The sequence below is a fragment of the Ursus americanus genome, chromosome 11 (assembly GCF_024610735.1).
Source record: "Ursus americanus isolate L20-20 chromosome 11, mUrsAme1.1.p, whole genome shotgun sequence".
NCBI lineage: Eukaryota > Metazoa > Chordata > Mammalia > Carnivora > Ursidae > Ursus > Ursus americanus.
Window position 1 is genome coordinate 67,853,864 of NC_142137.1, and position 14,252 is coordinate 67,868,115.

General features: G+C 49.1%; 1 protein-coding gene across 1 annotated transcript in view; it reads left to right on the forward strand.

Annotated features, from left to right (window-relative positions):
* Positions 1-7,639: 7,639 nt before the first annotated feature.
* FNDC1 (fibronectin type III domain containing 1) overlaps positions 7,640-14,252 on the forward strand; it is a 99,793-nt gene continuing 93,180 nt past the window's right edge. The window contains exon 1 of the mRNA XM_045805438.2: positions 7,640-7,942. Coding sequence (XP_045661394.2) covers positions 7,834-7,942 — 109 coding nt within the window. The 5' untranslated portion in view covers positions 7,640-7,833. The remainder of the gene's footprint in view (positions 7,943-14,252) is intronic.

Genomic DNA, 14,252 nt, shown 5'->3' on the forward strand with positions numbered 1-14,252 from the left:
GAGCATCTGGGCTCCGCTAGGGGTGCAGATGGAGAGGAGCTGAGGCCATTAGCCAACAGCCAGCGCCAACCTGCCAGCCATGTGAGGGAATCCTCTTGAAAGTGGGTGCTCCGGCCCCAGCGAACCGTCACATGACGGCCCCCCAAGCTGACGTTCAGACTGCATCTCATGAGACACCTCCAGCTAGAACTGCCTAACCAGACGCTTTGGGGTTCCTGCCTCACAGGAGCTGGGAGGGACAATACGTGAGCACGGCTTCAAGTCACTAATATTGGGAATAACTGCAACACAAGCCTTCTGAGAAAAAATACAAAAAAAAAAAAAAACAAAACGAAACCTGTCATATCCTTGGGTAATTATTCAGTCATGGACCAGAAGAGGAGGAGATCATGTGGAGAGTGTCCCCCGGTCTGTGCCTTTCTGATGTGACAGTGTTGGTCAAGGGGATCACCGACGTTATGGAAGTACAAGGACTCCTCGCTGGCAGCAGTGGGAGTATTGAATACACCAAACCAGCTGAAGGGCTGATTGGAGAAATCATGGTGTCTGCAAATCCCAAGGCACTCAACACCCATCTGTTGAATGAATTCAAGAAACAGCAAACAGGATGTGTGTCACCAGTTAATGAAAAAACTGAATTTGTCACACAACTACTTGCCTCTCATTCCTTCCCCACCTTGGAAACAATAAATGAGTATTTGCTTGTGATTATTAGACTCACAGCACTGATCGTCCAGAATGGGAAATCTAGTCTTTTTTTTTTTTTTTTAAGAGAGGGGGAGAGAGAGAAAGAGAGAAGGGGAGAGGGACAGAGGGGGAAGGAGAGAGAGAATCTTGAGTAGGCTCCACGCTCAGCCCAGAGCCTGATGTTGGGCTCGATCTCATGACCCTGATCGTGACTTGAGCCGAAATCAAGAGTCAGACCTTCAACCAACTGAGCCACCCGGGCGCCTGGGAAATCTAGTCTTTCTAAACTGTGCTTGTGGGAGTGTCTGTCAGCCTGAGGACGTCTGCCCACTGGTTCAATGAATCCCTGGTTACGCATGCAGGGAGTTCAATACAGCCAGGATTTGGATGGGAGTGGAGTGGCGGCAGGGCAGAGGTCCAAGCTTACACTTCCTTCTTGCAGAGGCCCGTTCCACCAAGCTTGTACTACTGAGTACGGAATGTCCTCCGGCCCAAATGCACTCAACCCGTGTTTGCTGTGCACCTGTGTGAGTCAGGTCACAAGCCAGTTCCTGCGCTGGGGGGGGAGCAAACCCAGACACGGTCTCTGCCCTAGTGGAGCTTACAGTCGCGTGGTGGCGATGCACCGTGGGTAAGCACACGGAGAAATGCAAACACGCAGCCGTGAGAAGGGCTTGCAACGGAAAGTCATCTGGTGCTTTGAGTGGGCGTTGGGGGGTGGGGGACAGTTTATCAGCTGGCAGGGGTCGGGGGGACTTTGATATGAGCTGCTTCGTGAAGGATAGGAAGGAAAGCAGAAAAGAGTAGGGGATCAGCTGCTGCCAAAGCCCCTTGGGGGGAGGCGGCACGTCAAAGTGACTCCGGGACTGAAACACGGCCGGTGGTGGTGTGACAGTTACTGTAGCAGGAGTCCTGGACTAAGTCCCTTCCAGGAATGGAGGTAACCCACGAAATAGCTCAACTACACCTTTTCTTTTCAAGAGCACCATATAAACAATCACCAAGCATAGTTCATGAATTATGTCAGAGAATCATGCAGATTCGCATGGTACAATGTCATAGAAAGTTTCTTCTTGGGTGCACTTTGGTGCAGATTCTGAAGGATGTAAGAAAAACGGGCTTAGTTTGCTTCTCAAATGTGGCCTGAAAGAATTGGTTTTGAAGCAGATGCAAAACAAAAACAAACAAACAAACAAAAAAAAAAACAAAAAAAGGTGCCTTTTCTAAAGTATAAATAAAAGACACTCTAGTCTTAAATGCCCCCCTGCTGATATTTTGTTGCTGGTAATTCACATAAGTGTTCTTTGTACTGGCCTATAATGCAGAGTGCTGAGTTTGCAAAGGAAGTAGCACTATTTGCTCCTGCCTTTGACACTTACTAACTGTGTATACATGGGCTGGGCATATAACCTCAGTTTGTACCTCTGTAAAATGGGCATAATAGTGTGTCTTCCGCCTTCATGGTTCATGAAGGTGAACAACATCACGCTTTGAGAGTTGAAAATCACCATATTCTTACAGGTAAGAGTCCCTGAAGCCGTATCAGTCACTTACATTTCAGCTAGAAGGAGGTAGAAGAACATCCTTGGGGGCGCCTGGGTGGCACAGCGGTTGAGCATCTGCCTTCGGCTCAGGGCGTGATCCCAGCGTTCTGGGTTCGAGCCCCACATCAGGCTCCTCTGCTATGAGCCTGCTTCTCCCTCTCCCACTCCCCCTGCTTGTGTTCCCTCTCTCGCTGGCTGTCTCTATCTCTGTCAAATAAATAAATAAAATCTTAAAAAAAAAAAAAAAAAGAAGAAGAACATCCTTGAAGGCAGGTTTGGTGGTGGTAGTGGTGGTGGGGGGGGGGGGGTTGGTAGGGTGCCCATGGGTGCTGTGTGCTGGGGTGAGTGGTATGAGAGGGGGTGCCACCCACGAGGAAAGGGGGTGGGGGTCACTGCTGACGATCTCTCTTCTTCATCCCCTTTGCCAGGGCTGGTCACGCTGGTAGCATGATACTACCAGGTATGTGTTCCTGGTGAGAGAAGGGTCTTGCGGGGCACCAGGATTATGCTGGGCCTTTCTGTGGCTTGCCCAAGGGTAGCCCACTGGGCTGTTGATGGCAAAGCCCCTGTCAGCTGTCAGCTGGCCCATGGCATTTCAGAGGTGACCACCGGTCTGTGCTGTTGAAGATAGGCTGGGTATGCAGTAGGAGCTCATTAAAGGCTTACTGAAGAAATAATTAGTTTTCCCATTTTGAGCACGAGTACCTGCCTACCCACATGGGGTCTTTGTAGGCCTGTGTAGCTGGTGTGACATGCTCCGTGCTTGGCAGCTCTGTGCCTCTGTCGTACCTACGGGATTGCAGCCCTGTTCTGCTCTCGACAGGAGGCGGGGCTGGGCCAGGGCAGGCTGGACAGCAGCCAGACGTGTGTTTTGCTAGCATAATGCCTCAGTCAACTTCTCAAACTGCCAACTGCAACTCGAAGACTGGACATTCTGAGCTTTTGTTCCATCCCGGTTTACTAATGCCTTCTCCCCAAACTAGACTTCTTAATTCTGCAGGGTTAGAGTGAGTGCACCCTGAGTGACGTCTGCCTACAGCAATTACATGCAGGGTTAAAGCCCTCCTTGGGGAAAAAAGTGAATGAAGTAAGAGAAGGGATAGGCAGCATTTAGAACGATGCCCGTAAGCTTCACGGCTGAAATAGCACGGTGCTCCAGATTGTCAGTTTTTGTGTGTTTCTGTCCTTGACTGTAAGTTCTTGGAGGCAAGGGGCTGCTTGAGCTTCAGTCACATTTTATCCCCAGATTCTAACACATTACTTGATGCAAAAACAGCTGTTCAACAAAAGTCATATAAAGGAATAGATTAATGAATGATTTCTCTCGACCTAGCCCAAGTCCTGTGCCCATTGACAAGTGGCAGGTGCTAAACTGGATTATCTAGCTGCTTCCATTTGCAGTGTGTCTGTCTAGTGGCCTGGGGCCACCAGGCAGAAACTTAGAGTAAGGTCTGTGGGCTTTCCTATCATGGCAATCAAAACATCAGAATCTTCGACGATTCGTAGGCTAGGTGGGGTATCTGACATTTTCATCCCTTATGTTCCACTAATTCGCAGTATTTGCACAGAAGAGAACTTGCCTTGGCATGCTTTGCAGTGGAAACTAGTCAGAACTGCGCAGAGGAAGTATGCTTTAGGCAATGATGGATTTACAGAAATGCAACCACCACTTCTCTCCTGCATCTTCCAAACCCCAGGAAGGTGAATGATGTAACATCAAGGTCTTGTGTAATTGTCTGCTAACGAGGATTGCTCACCATTTGGATGATAAAGAGGTGTCTCTGTTCATCTGTACTGCACACGGGGAATGCAAAACATACTTTTATTTGTAGTCTCTGCTTGGATCCTGATGCTTTTGCTGAAAATAGAATAGGAGACATCTGGTGGTGTCATAGTGTCATGGAAAAGATATGTACCTGGAGTCAGACGGGGGGGGGGGCTGTCACCCTTACTTGTCACTCATGAGGGTGGACAAGCCACACAAACTCTCGGAACCTTGGTTTTCTCTTTGTAGAAGCAGAGAAGTGCCTCTAAGATCGTTGTGGGATTCAGAACAAAATAGGTACCGCTCAAGAAAAGTTTGGCCAAGCATTATTTTATTTTACTGCTGGTTAGAAGCAATCTCCATCTTTTTTCTCCCTTGTGAAGCTGAAGCCTGCTTGCCTGCCTCTTTTTTTCTTTTTTCTTTGCCCCTTCTCCTCTGTTTATGGCGTCCTGTTTATAGAGACTGAGTCTCTCCAGCTGCCTTGTGCCTGCGTCCGTGGTCTCCTCCCAGTCACTGCAAGTGCTGTGGGTACTCCCCCTTTCATTCTATGCTCTGGGGAGTCTTTAAATAAAAGCTGTGTGCACATCACCGTTGTGGAATGGGGATTGTACCGCGTCCTGATGCTGTGGCAACATACAGATACAGTCAAGTGTGCTGCTTAAAAAGGAAACGAAAGAGCCATGTGAGCCAAACTGAAGCCTGAACCCGATTTGATGTCCGATGATGGTATGAGACACGCACTTTCAGAACTACACGGAATGTATCCTGGATGGGCATCGGAACTGGTTTCCGCTTACCCACATGAGAATAGCATTGTAATCTCCCCACCGCGTTGGAACGCCATGACAATGTGTATGGAGATTGCTCAACTCTTTGAATGTACGGTTAAAATTAACTAGAACCAGACATAGTGATGTGGACACGGACAGATTCATAAAGCTAGAAATAAGCCAGAGAAGCAACCTGGAGGCTGGTTAGGAAACGGTCACAATCAAATAGCTGATAATCCATCTGGCCCAAGAGTGATCTCTACTCTGTTTCGTTTTGATAAATAAAATAAAAGCAACAACCAGGAGCTTAAGAAATTATGTGAAAAAAAACCCAGAAAAGTCTATCAGGACGATAGTAAAATAGAGGGGAAGAAAACTTTGGAGAGCTTGTATTTTTGAGGTGCTCACATCCAGGACAGAGGACTATGACTCTTAGGTCAGATTTCTTTGAGGTCTTTCTGTTCATTTATTTGTTTTTGTTTTGTTTGTTTCTTGTTTTGGTCTGTTTGTTTTCCTGAGGTCTTTTAAACCTCAAGTTTGCTGTTTCCTTTTAGGACTTTTAAAATGAAATGGACTTCCAAATTTGTAATCAAATCAGAATCTAGACTCATAAATGTTAGTAATTTCATTTACTATCTCACAGTCCCTGGATGATTGTTCTGATCTAGTTGGAGGCAATGTTGCCTTGTACTTTACTCTGAAAGGCCCCAGAAGTAAGCTGCCCTCATAAGTAATATGCTGGGGAGGCAGATGCATGCACATGCATTTCACAAGGAAGGAAGGAATGTGCTGGTCAGGACTCAGTGGTTACATGGGATGGAAATCCCATTCCAATTTAGCAAAAGGGTATTTTTGTCTCCTGGAACTTAGGAAGTGCAGGGCTGGGGCTGGAGCCCAGGACTTGTACACCTGCAGACTCTATCTCCCTGTTGGGTTGTTCATGTGTTGGCTTCATTATCTCTGGATGGTGCCTCTCAAGGCTGAGCCAGAGACATAGACACCTCCTGGCTACTGTATCAATGTCCTGTGGCTGCTGTAGCAGCTAAAACAACTGAAATGTATCCTGGCAAAGTTCTGGAGGCCAGAAACCTAATATTAGTGCCACTGGAGTCAAGGGGCCCAGGGCTGTGCTCCCTGCAGAGGCTCTCTGGGGAGAATCTGTTCTTTGCCTCTTTTGACTGCTGGGGGCTGCCCCCTACCTTGGCTCATGGCTGCATCGCTCCCATCTCGGCTTCTGTGGGCACATTGTCCTCTTTTCTGTGTATGTCAAATCCCCTTCTCCTTCTTGGAAGGATGCATGTGATGGCATTTAGGGCCCACCAGATAATCCAGGATAATCTCTCCATTTCAAAATGCTTAATTTAATCACATATGCAAACACCCCTCCTCCCCCAATAAGGTAAAATTCATGGATTCCAGGGATTAGGGCATGGATATCTTTTGAGGGGTTATATTTCAGCCTACCATAGATGCGGTCCTTCAACATCCCTGAATGACTGGAGAAAGAAGACTTTCCACCAGCTCGGACTCTGACCCTGCTTGGGCCACTACGGATACTTGGACCAATTTGGGTGGGGAAAAGTGTGGTTGGGAGGGGACAGGTCCCACTGGGGCCACTTGGTCAGAGTGGGGGAAAGGGCTACTATTCCCAAAAGAAGAGCAGGACCTGGGGGGGGGGGCGCTGCTGGACAGACAAAAACCACAGCTCCATATTACATGGCTTATGGAGGAAACGGCGAAATACTGGGGAGTAATGGAAGAAAGTACATATTTAAACATTAAAATACTCGCAAACTACAAGAGCTCTGGGAGCACAAAGAACTCTCAAGATGAATGAAGAACAAACGGTCACTGGGAACCAGGAGAAAGCTTTCCCAAAAAGAAGGTTGAAGGAATTACGGGTTTCACAGCCAATCACTGGGCAAGAGGCACCAGCCAGGGTTTAAGGGCAAGGATGTGTTGTTGCTTTGTTTCAGAAGAGAAGTACTATGTTTCTCTTTTTCATCGGTCTACAATTCATTTAACAGTCGTTCCCTCTCTGCGGTATCTGGTCAAGTTTTGGGGTGTCCCGATGGAGAGCCGCCTCAATGTTAGGTTGTGAGCTGGAGCGCGAGCAGCTTTGAACGGAAACCGCTGCGCAGCGGGCAGCACCGGCGCCCCAGCGTGGGCCTGCCTGGAGCAGGTGTCCTTGTCGCCTCCAGGGGCGCTCCCAGCCCGCTTGGAGCGGCTCGAGGCTTGCGAGGGTGACGGCTGGCCACACACCGGTGGGAGTCCGGTACAGGGAGCCACCTAAGCTGTGTTCATACCATGGATACTGGAGGAAGCAAGGCCAATCAAGGCCTCGGGCTGGAGGCTTCCGTACTTCAAGACGGATTCCTTTGAGACGAGTTGATGCGCTCCCCAGAAATGACAGCCAGGAGCAGCAGTGTCTAAGGACATCAGACCCCCTCTCCCGGGCGTGCGGGGTGTGGGAAGTCCGGGGTGAGCCGCAGGAAAGACCGCAACGTGCAGACAGAGGTGAAGGGACGTGGCTCCAGTCCCCAACGTTGAAAGTGGGGGTTTTTATTCAAGGGATCCTAGGGCACTCTTGGGCTTAGCAGCGATTGGACGCGATGAGCCATTTCCCGAGCAGAAAACGAGAGATGTTAGACAATGGGAGGAACTTCCCAGTCCACTTTGCCGCGCATCGCAACCACGAATTTTCAGAACCACCAAGCGGGGTTCTGGGATGCTGGAGCACCCGGAGCCCCGACTCGGCACCCGGTGCCCCGCCCTCCTGGGCCAGCCGCCCCGCCGCCCCGCCGCCCCCCGCCTCGTGGCCGGCAGGGGGCGCCCGCTCGCGGCTAAAAGGCGCGGCGGACCGCCGGAGGCCTCAGTACACAGCGCTGCGGCCGGTGCGCGGGCGGAGCGATTAGCGCGGGGCCAGGGCGCCGCGGGAACGGCGCAGAGCGCGCACACCCACACAGACGGCGGGGACCCGACGGCGGCGCCTCCGCGCTCTCCGACTCCCGCCCAGCGCCCATCCGCCAGCCGGCCCGCGCAGCTCGCCGCGTACCCCGGGCTCCCGATGGCGCCCGAGGCCGGGGCGGCCCCGCGCGCGCGGTGCCCGCTGCCCTGGGCGGCGCTGCTGCTCCTGGCCGCGCTGCTGCCCGTCGTGTCCCCGGCGGGGGCTCCAGGTATGCGCAGTCCCGGGCTCGCTGCCCGGCTCTCCGCGCCTCCTCGCCGCTTGTCTGTCCACCCTCCGTGCACCACCACCCACCCTGCCTGTCGCTCCGGGGATCGCCGTCCGCTCTGTGCTGTGCGTGTCGTGTCACTAACCTGTGCGTCCTCATCGCTCGCGGGTCGGGGCGCGGAGGGGGCGGCGGCGGACTCGGGGTCTGGGCACTTGGCGCTTCGCGCACGGGAGGCGGACGTGGGGACACCGTTGGTGCCGGGGACCTCAGTGCCCTGGTTTCAACTTTGCCGTCGAACGCCCCGGAGTCCGGAGACTCGAGCAGTCAGTCTAACTTCCCCAAGAGAGTCGGGCAAATGAAAAAACAAACAAGAAAAGAAAAAAGCGACCCTTCGGCGTTGCGGTGGAGGTGGGGGTGATGTTTCCCCGTGGGCATCCTTTCCTCCGGTTCACCTGCCCCGAGGTAGGGTTGCCTGTTGGAGGGTGGCACTCGGGAGGCCAGCAGGGAGGCAGGGAGGGGGGACTTTTCTAGAAGCGCACGGGGAAAAGCTTCGAGCTGCCCGGGGGCGGTCGGGTACCTCGGCGCCCAAGCATTGGTGGCGCTCGGACGGAGGCCAGTACCTCCCGGTGGGAACTCTGGAGCTGGGAGACCTTGGTCTCGAGAGGAGGGAGAGGGAAGGTGCGAGAGCCGATTCGGGAGAAGCTCGCCCTTCCCCGAAAGAGACTGAGGACTGGAGATGGGATGGATGCTTTCTTTCGGGGCTGAAGTGTGAGCAGCGCTTTTCAGAAAATGCCAGCGTGCTGGTGTCAGATTTTTTGAAGGTTTCCCGCAGAGAGTTAAAGCTTGTGGTGGGGTTTTCATCCCTAAGCCTTTGGTGGCCCTTGTTCCCACCTCCTGTGCAGGCATTTTCACACTTGAAACGGTGTGGCTTTTATTTATGCATCAGTTTGTAGGAATCCAAGAAGTCCACATTTTTGTTGATACTATTCACTCCCAGCTGGGTTATAAAAATTCAGATGTGATTCCAAGGAAGGCTACTTGCTTTATGATGCTATTTAGTGTCCCTATTGCCCTTTTGAAAAAGGGAAATGAGGGACAGTTGGGGGGTCGCACTGTCTTGCAGTGCTTTTTGGTGGGGACATCTGCATCAGGTTGATGCCACATGGTGGGATGCCAGAAGTCACTTCTTCATGCAAGGCAGTGCCACTGGTAGATTTTGTTTTCCTCTGTTAGCAATCTCTAGGAAAGCATTCACTGAGTATTTGGTGCAGTAGTTAACAAGAATAAAACTCTTTTAAAGCCTTTAACTTCCCTACCTACCACCCATGGCTCCCCCCCCCCCAAATTAAATTTTCTGAATGTTGAAAGAGTTTTTGTTTCAGAAAATGGGCTGGCACTGGAAATAATGCTAAACTGGCTTCATGACAATTCCAGCTTCACTCCTGCTGGATCCCTCTGCCACCTGCCCATTGGGTTACATTTGTGGGTGCCTGGAGTCAGGGTGCTTTGTGGCAGCTGCGGAAACGCTGCCATGTTCCCTGCTATTCCTTGTCTTGCCTCCTGCTCTGTAAATCCACTGAGCTGTGGAATGTGGGAGCTGGAATGCTTGCTGGCACTTCTCTCAACTGTGTTGACGTGGGATTTGCAGTAAAATGATGATCAGACTAGAAATGGACCAGCACATTCCGAAATGAATATCTACTGTATTTAAATGCAATTAATAGAAGGAAAGAAACAGATATAATCTGCAGATAGCTCCCCAGTGCTGTGAAAGAAATCATGGGGCCCATAATTTATTTCATCTGCTCCTCTGGAAGGCTTCCTGTCTGTCCTGCTGCACATAGCTACAGTCACTGCTCCAGACTTGGATTCTGGGTCTGACAGCAAGGCCATGGACACACCACTCCTTCTCTGGCTGAATCAATGCACGGGCCCAGCAAGCTCCTTGAGTCAAGCCTTTCCCTGCCCCCCCCCAAACCTTTGGGGGCCAGAAACCCTATAAAGAAAGCACCCAGATCCACTCTAAATGGCAGGCCACCACAGCTCAGAGGAACTTTTCTTAAAACAGAGGAGATTTGCAGGGCATACTGAAGATCTAAATAAACCCTTTACCTTGGTGGTCCGTTGAAACATAAAATAAGCAAGTGAAGCCTCCGCCATCCATCCCTACAATAAAGTGCTAGGCAACCATTGAGATTATGGTGGCATTTGCCAGTCCGATAGGATACATATCTCTAAAAATGTGAGGACGCACACACTCACAGACATTTCAGCAGTTACCTTAGTGTGGTTATGGGTGACTTTAATTTTTTTCTTTAGAACTTAAATACCCTTTCAGAGAATCTACAAGGTCAAACTATTTTCAAAGAAATGCCAAGATACTATTTGCCTTTTTTTTTTTTTTTTTTTTTTTTGTACTGTGTTGACATTTGCAGCAAGGGTGGAAAGCTTGGTGGGTGAAACTGCTGGTGAATCGAGGCATTGGCACTATAATGAACTAGTAGTCATTGAAGTGAAGAAAAGATATGCCAGTTTCAATTACGATTGTCCTGTGCAGAAATTATTAATTTTACCAAATCTCTACCCTTGAATGCATGTCTTTTTAATATTCTGTGTGATGGAACGGGAAAGGGACATAAAGTACTTCTGCGGGCTGCCCAAGTTCAGTGGTAATCCGGAGGAAAAATCCTGAGGAAAATCCTGGTAATCCTGAGGTAGTCCTGAGGAAAAGCTCTTGTGTGATAGTTTGAGTTGTGAACTGAACTACCTTCTTTTTTCATGGCACACTGACCATATTTACCAGAAAGAATGACCACAGACAAACTTGGGTATTTGGCAGACATCTTCTCAAAGATGAACAAGGGGGCCTGTCACTTCTAGTAAAATAACTGATAGTATGTCTTGCCAGTGATAACATTTGAGCTTTCAGATGAAAATTAGAATTTTGCCAAGTCATCTCCAACATCATTTGAAAGCTTCCCAATGCTTAAAAACTTTTCTAACGATGTCGGCATTTAGATGACCTGCATAACCAAGTGAACCAGTAAATTCCAAGTGGCCAGTGCAAGTTACCAAATCTTGCCTGGCTAAAAGATCTAGCCAAAGTGCAAGACAGCCCAGTGGATTTTTCATGTAACAAAATGTGAAAAATTCTTCATATGGTTTCAGATTCTACATCACGACCACCCTTAAAGAACTGCTACTTGATGAGTTTTGGTGTAGTACCAAAGATCTTCCAAAATGATCCACAAGGCTGTTAAGATACTTCTCCAAGTACAGAGCTGTGTGAGGCTGGATTTTCTTCAGGCACTTCAACCACAGCATATTGTAATAGACCGAAGGCGTAAGCGGAGAAGACGTCCTGCTGTCTCCTGTTGAAGAGATGTGCTGAAGTGTAAAACAATGCCACTCTTTCTTTTTGTTTTGGAAAACAGTTTTTTTTTTTTCATAAAATACAGTTTTTTTAATGCCACTATGAAACGGCTTCCTGCTGCTATTTTTAAATGATTTAATACATGCACAGGAACACGTGCCTACTTTACATTTTGGGTCAGTAGATCACAACAGATGAAACCCACATAGATATAACTGTGAAATCCTCATTAATTTAAGAGTTGACAGGAATCCAGAGACTAGGTAGTTTGATAACCACTGAGACAGAAGGAGGTCCCCCATCAAGGGGCCTGGCTGGGTGTCTCAGTGCTGTGTCATTCACACACTGTGTGACCAGCCCTGGGCCAGCTAGTCAGTCTCCACTGGTCCAAGTGAATGGAAAGATTCCTTCCATCTCCAGAAGTCCTCAGGGGCTTTCCTGTGGCCCAGCCTACACCCAGCTCTGCAGGGTTTCCCTCCCACTTCTGTCCTCTTTGAGAAGAGAGGGTGGATATACCGTTTCCTTTTATCTTGAGCCCACTCAGATGAAAGCACTGTTCGATGCATGCACTTTGGTACTGTGGAATCAGAGGTCGTAACAGAATTGCAGAGTGACGGTTCATGCCCTTGGGGAGTTGTCCCTGGACGGTTCCAGAGCATTATCAATATGTCTTGCCAGGGCCATTCATATCTCTAGTTAAGTCATAAAGGCCCATTCCCTGAAAACAGGCAGGGGAGGAGGTGAGGAGTGTGTGTGTGTGTGTGTGTGTGTGTAGGTATATTAGTTTTCTATTTACTGTTGTAACAGATTACCACAATTTTAGTGGTAAAGCAACACAAGTTTTTTATTTTGTAGTTCTGGAAGTCTGGAGTCCGAAGTGTGTCTCATTGGGCTAAAATGAAGGGCCGTGTTCCTTCCGCAGGGTCTTGGGGAGAATCTGATCCTTACCTTTTCCAGCTTCTCGAGGAGCCCATGTTCTTCTAGCGGCCCCTCCCAGCAGTCCTATCACTCCACTCCCTCCCACACATCACCTTCTCTGACTCTGACCTTCCTGTTTCCCTCTTTCACTTATGAGGACCCTTGTGGTTCTCTTGGTCCCAGCGGGATAATGCAGGATAATCTCCCCATCTCCGGGTCCTTTACTCAGTCACATCTTCGAAGTCCATTTTGCCATGTGAGGTCACATATTCGCAGGTTCCAGGGATTGGGAGATGCACAGCGTCGTGGGGCTGTTATTGTGCTACTGCAGGGGTGAGGGTGGTGGTGGGAGGCTAGCAGCAAACATTTCAGGAAGGACCCATCTCCCTTCACTGATTGAGGAGCAAACCTCTCTTCATTGTTCCTATGGAACTGAGGATTTAAGTTACCATTAAACCTCTTATCAGACTTTATTTTAGTTTGAAAATATAGAGGTGAGTATTTAAAGGTATACAAATAGAGAAAAATACGTATATTTACTTGTTAATCCATAGAATATTTATGTTAGAACATACCCGAACCTGAAATTTTAGGTGCCTTGATGAGAGCCAGGTAGCTGGGGGCAGGGACAGATATTGCTTATTTCTTTTACCAGTTTTAGTAAGCACATATCAGGGCATTTGGATCGGGGTATTGGTTATATATACGAGCTAACATCTTCTTTTCCTTCTAGAATTTATTCTTGTCTTGTTACAAAGAATATACATTTAATTCTATTTTGGGGAATTAGGTTATTATTGATTTTTCAATAAGGAAATTTCTCCAATATGGGCCAGATGGTTAAAATTTAGAAATTTTGAACAAGGTATCTTTGTGCCACTGAGCGTTAGGTGACGTCACGAGGAAGACACATTTCGCCCCATCCCCCACTGCCTTTTTCTTTGGGCCCCGAGGGCGGCCGCGCTTGCGCCCCGCGGCCCTTAGAGGGCGCTGCTGGCCTTCTGGCGGCGTTTCCACCGCCCGCCGGCCCCTTGCGCTGGCGCCCCAGCAGCTGTGGCTTCAGAGAGATAAGCAAATTAGGATAAACGTGCAGTTATCTGCTTTGGGTTTCCCTTAATGTTTGCCTTGTCAACTTTGCTTCTCTTCGAAGCTTCCTTCAGACAGTAAGTCAGGAAGGACAAAGCGTGCGTTAAGAGTGGAACTGAGTGCTTCTTAGTAATTTTCAGCTGATCATTGGTGAGGAGGAGCTCGAAAGCCTAGAGCTAAAGCAGGGGCCGGCAGCCCTTGAACGCTGGGGGACCCCCGGCATCTCTGCCAGTCCCCCAGAGCTGCAGCAGCTGGAAGGTGGGGAGAGACAAGGGACACTGGAGGAAGACACGGGCCTCCAGAGCACCGCGAGTCAGTTTTGAGTGAGTTGATTAATCAGACACAGTTTCTCCCCGTTAACCTCCCTGGAAGCTTTTTGTATCTGGGGAGAGTAATGCACGTTTTAAGGCAGATTTGTAAGTCTAGCAAAATAGCTGGAGAGCTGCTCATGTTATTCCTCACATTTTTCTGCTGTGGTCCCTTGTATGTGGAGGAAATGATTAAATTATAATAGCATCATAATCTATATGGTATAACCTACACAATTCTGTTTTCATTTTTGCGTGGAGTTCTTCGGTGTGCGTTTTAATTTCCTTTTAATACTAACTGGTGATTAAAAGTGCCACAGAGTTTGTCATTTCTCTCTATGTCATATCATCTGATTTTCATGGCAACTTTGTGAAGTTGGTAGCATCCTCCCCTTACCACGAGGGAACTGGGTTCACAGGAGTTAGCTGATTTTCCCAAAGGAGTTAGCTGATTTTCCCAAATCATGTAGTCTGCGGTATCCCAGGATTTGGACCCCAGTTTTCCGGATCCACATCCTCCGTGCTTCCTGCAGACCAACCCAGCTCCTGTTCTAGTGTTTGCTGAATTCCTCGTGTTTTTTTCTTTGGGGTGGCGGTGGGAGCTGGTTTGCTCAGAACACCCTTCTAA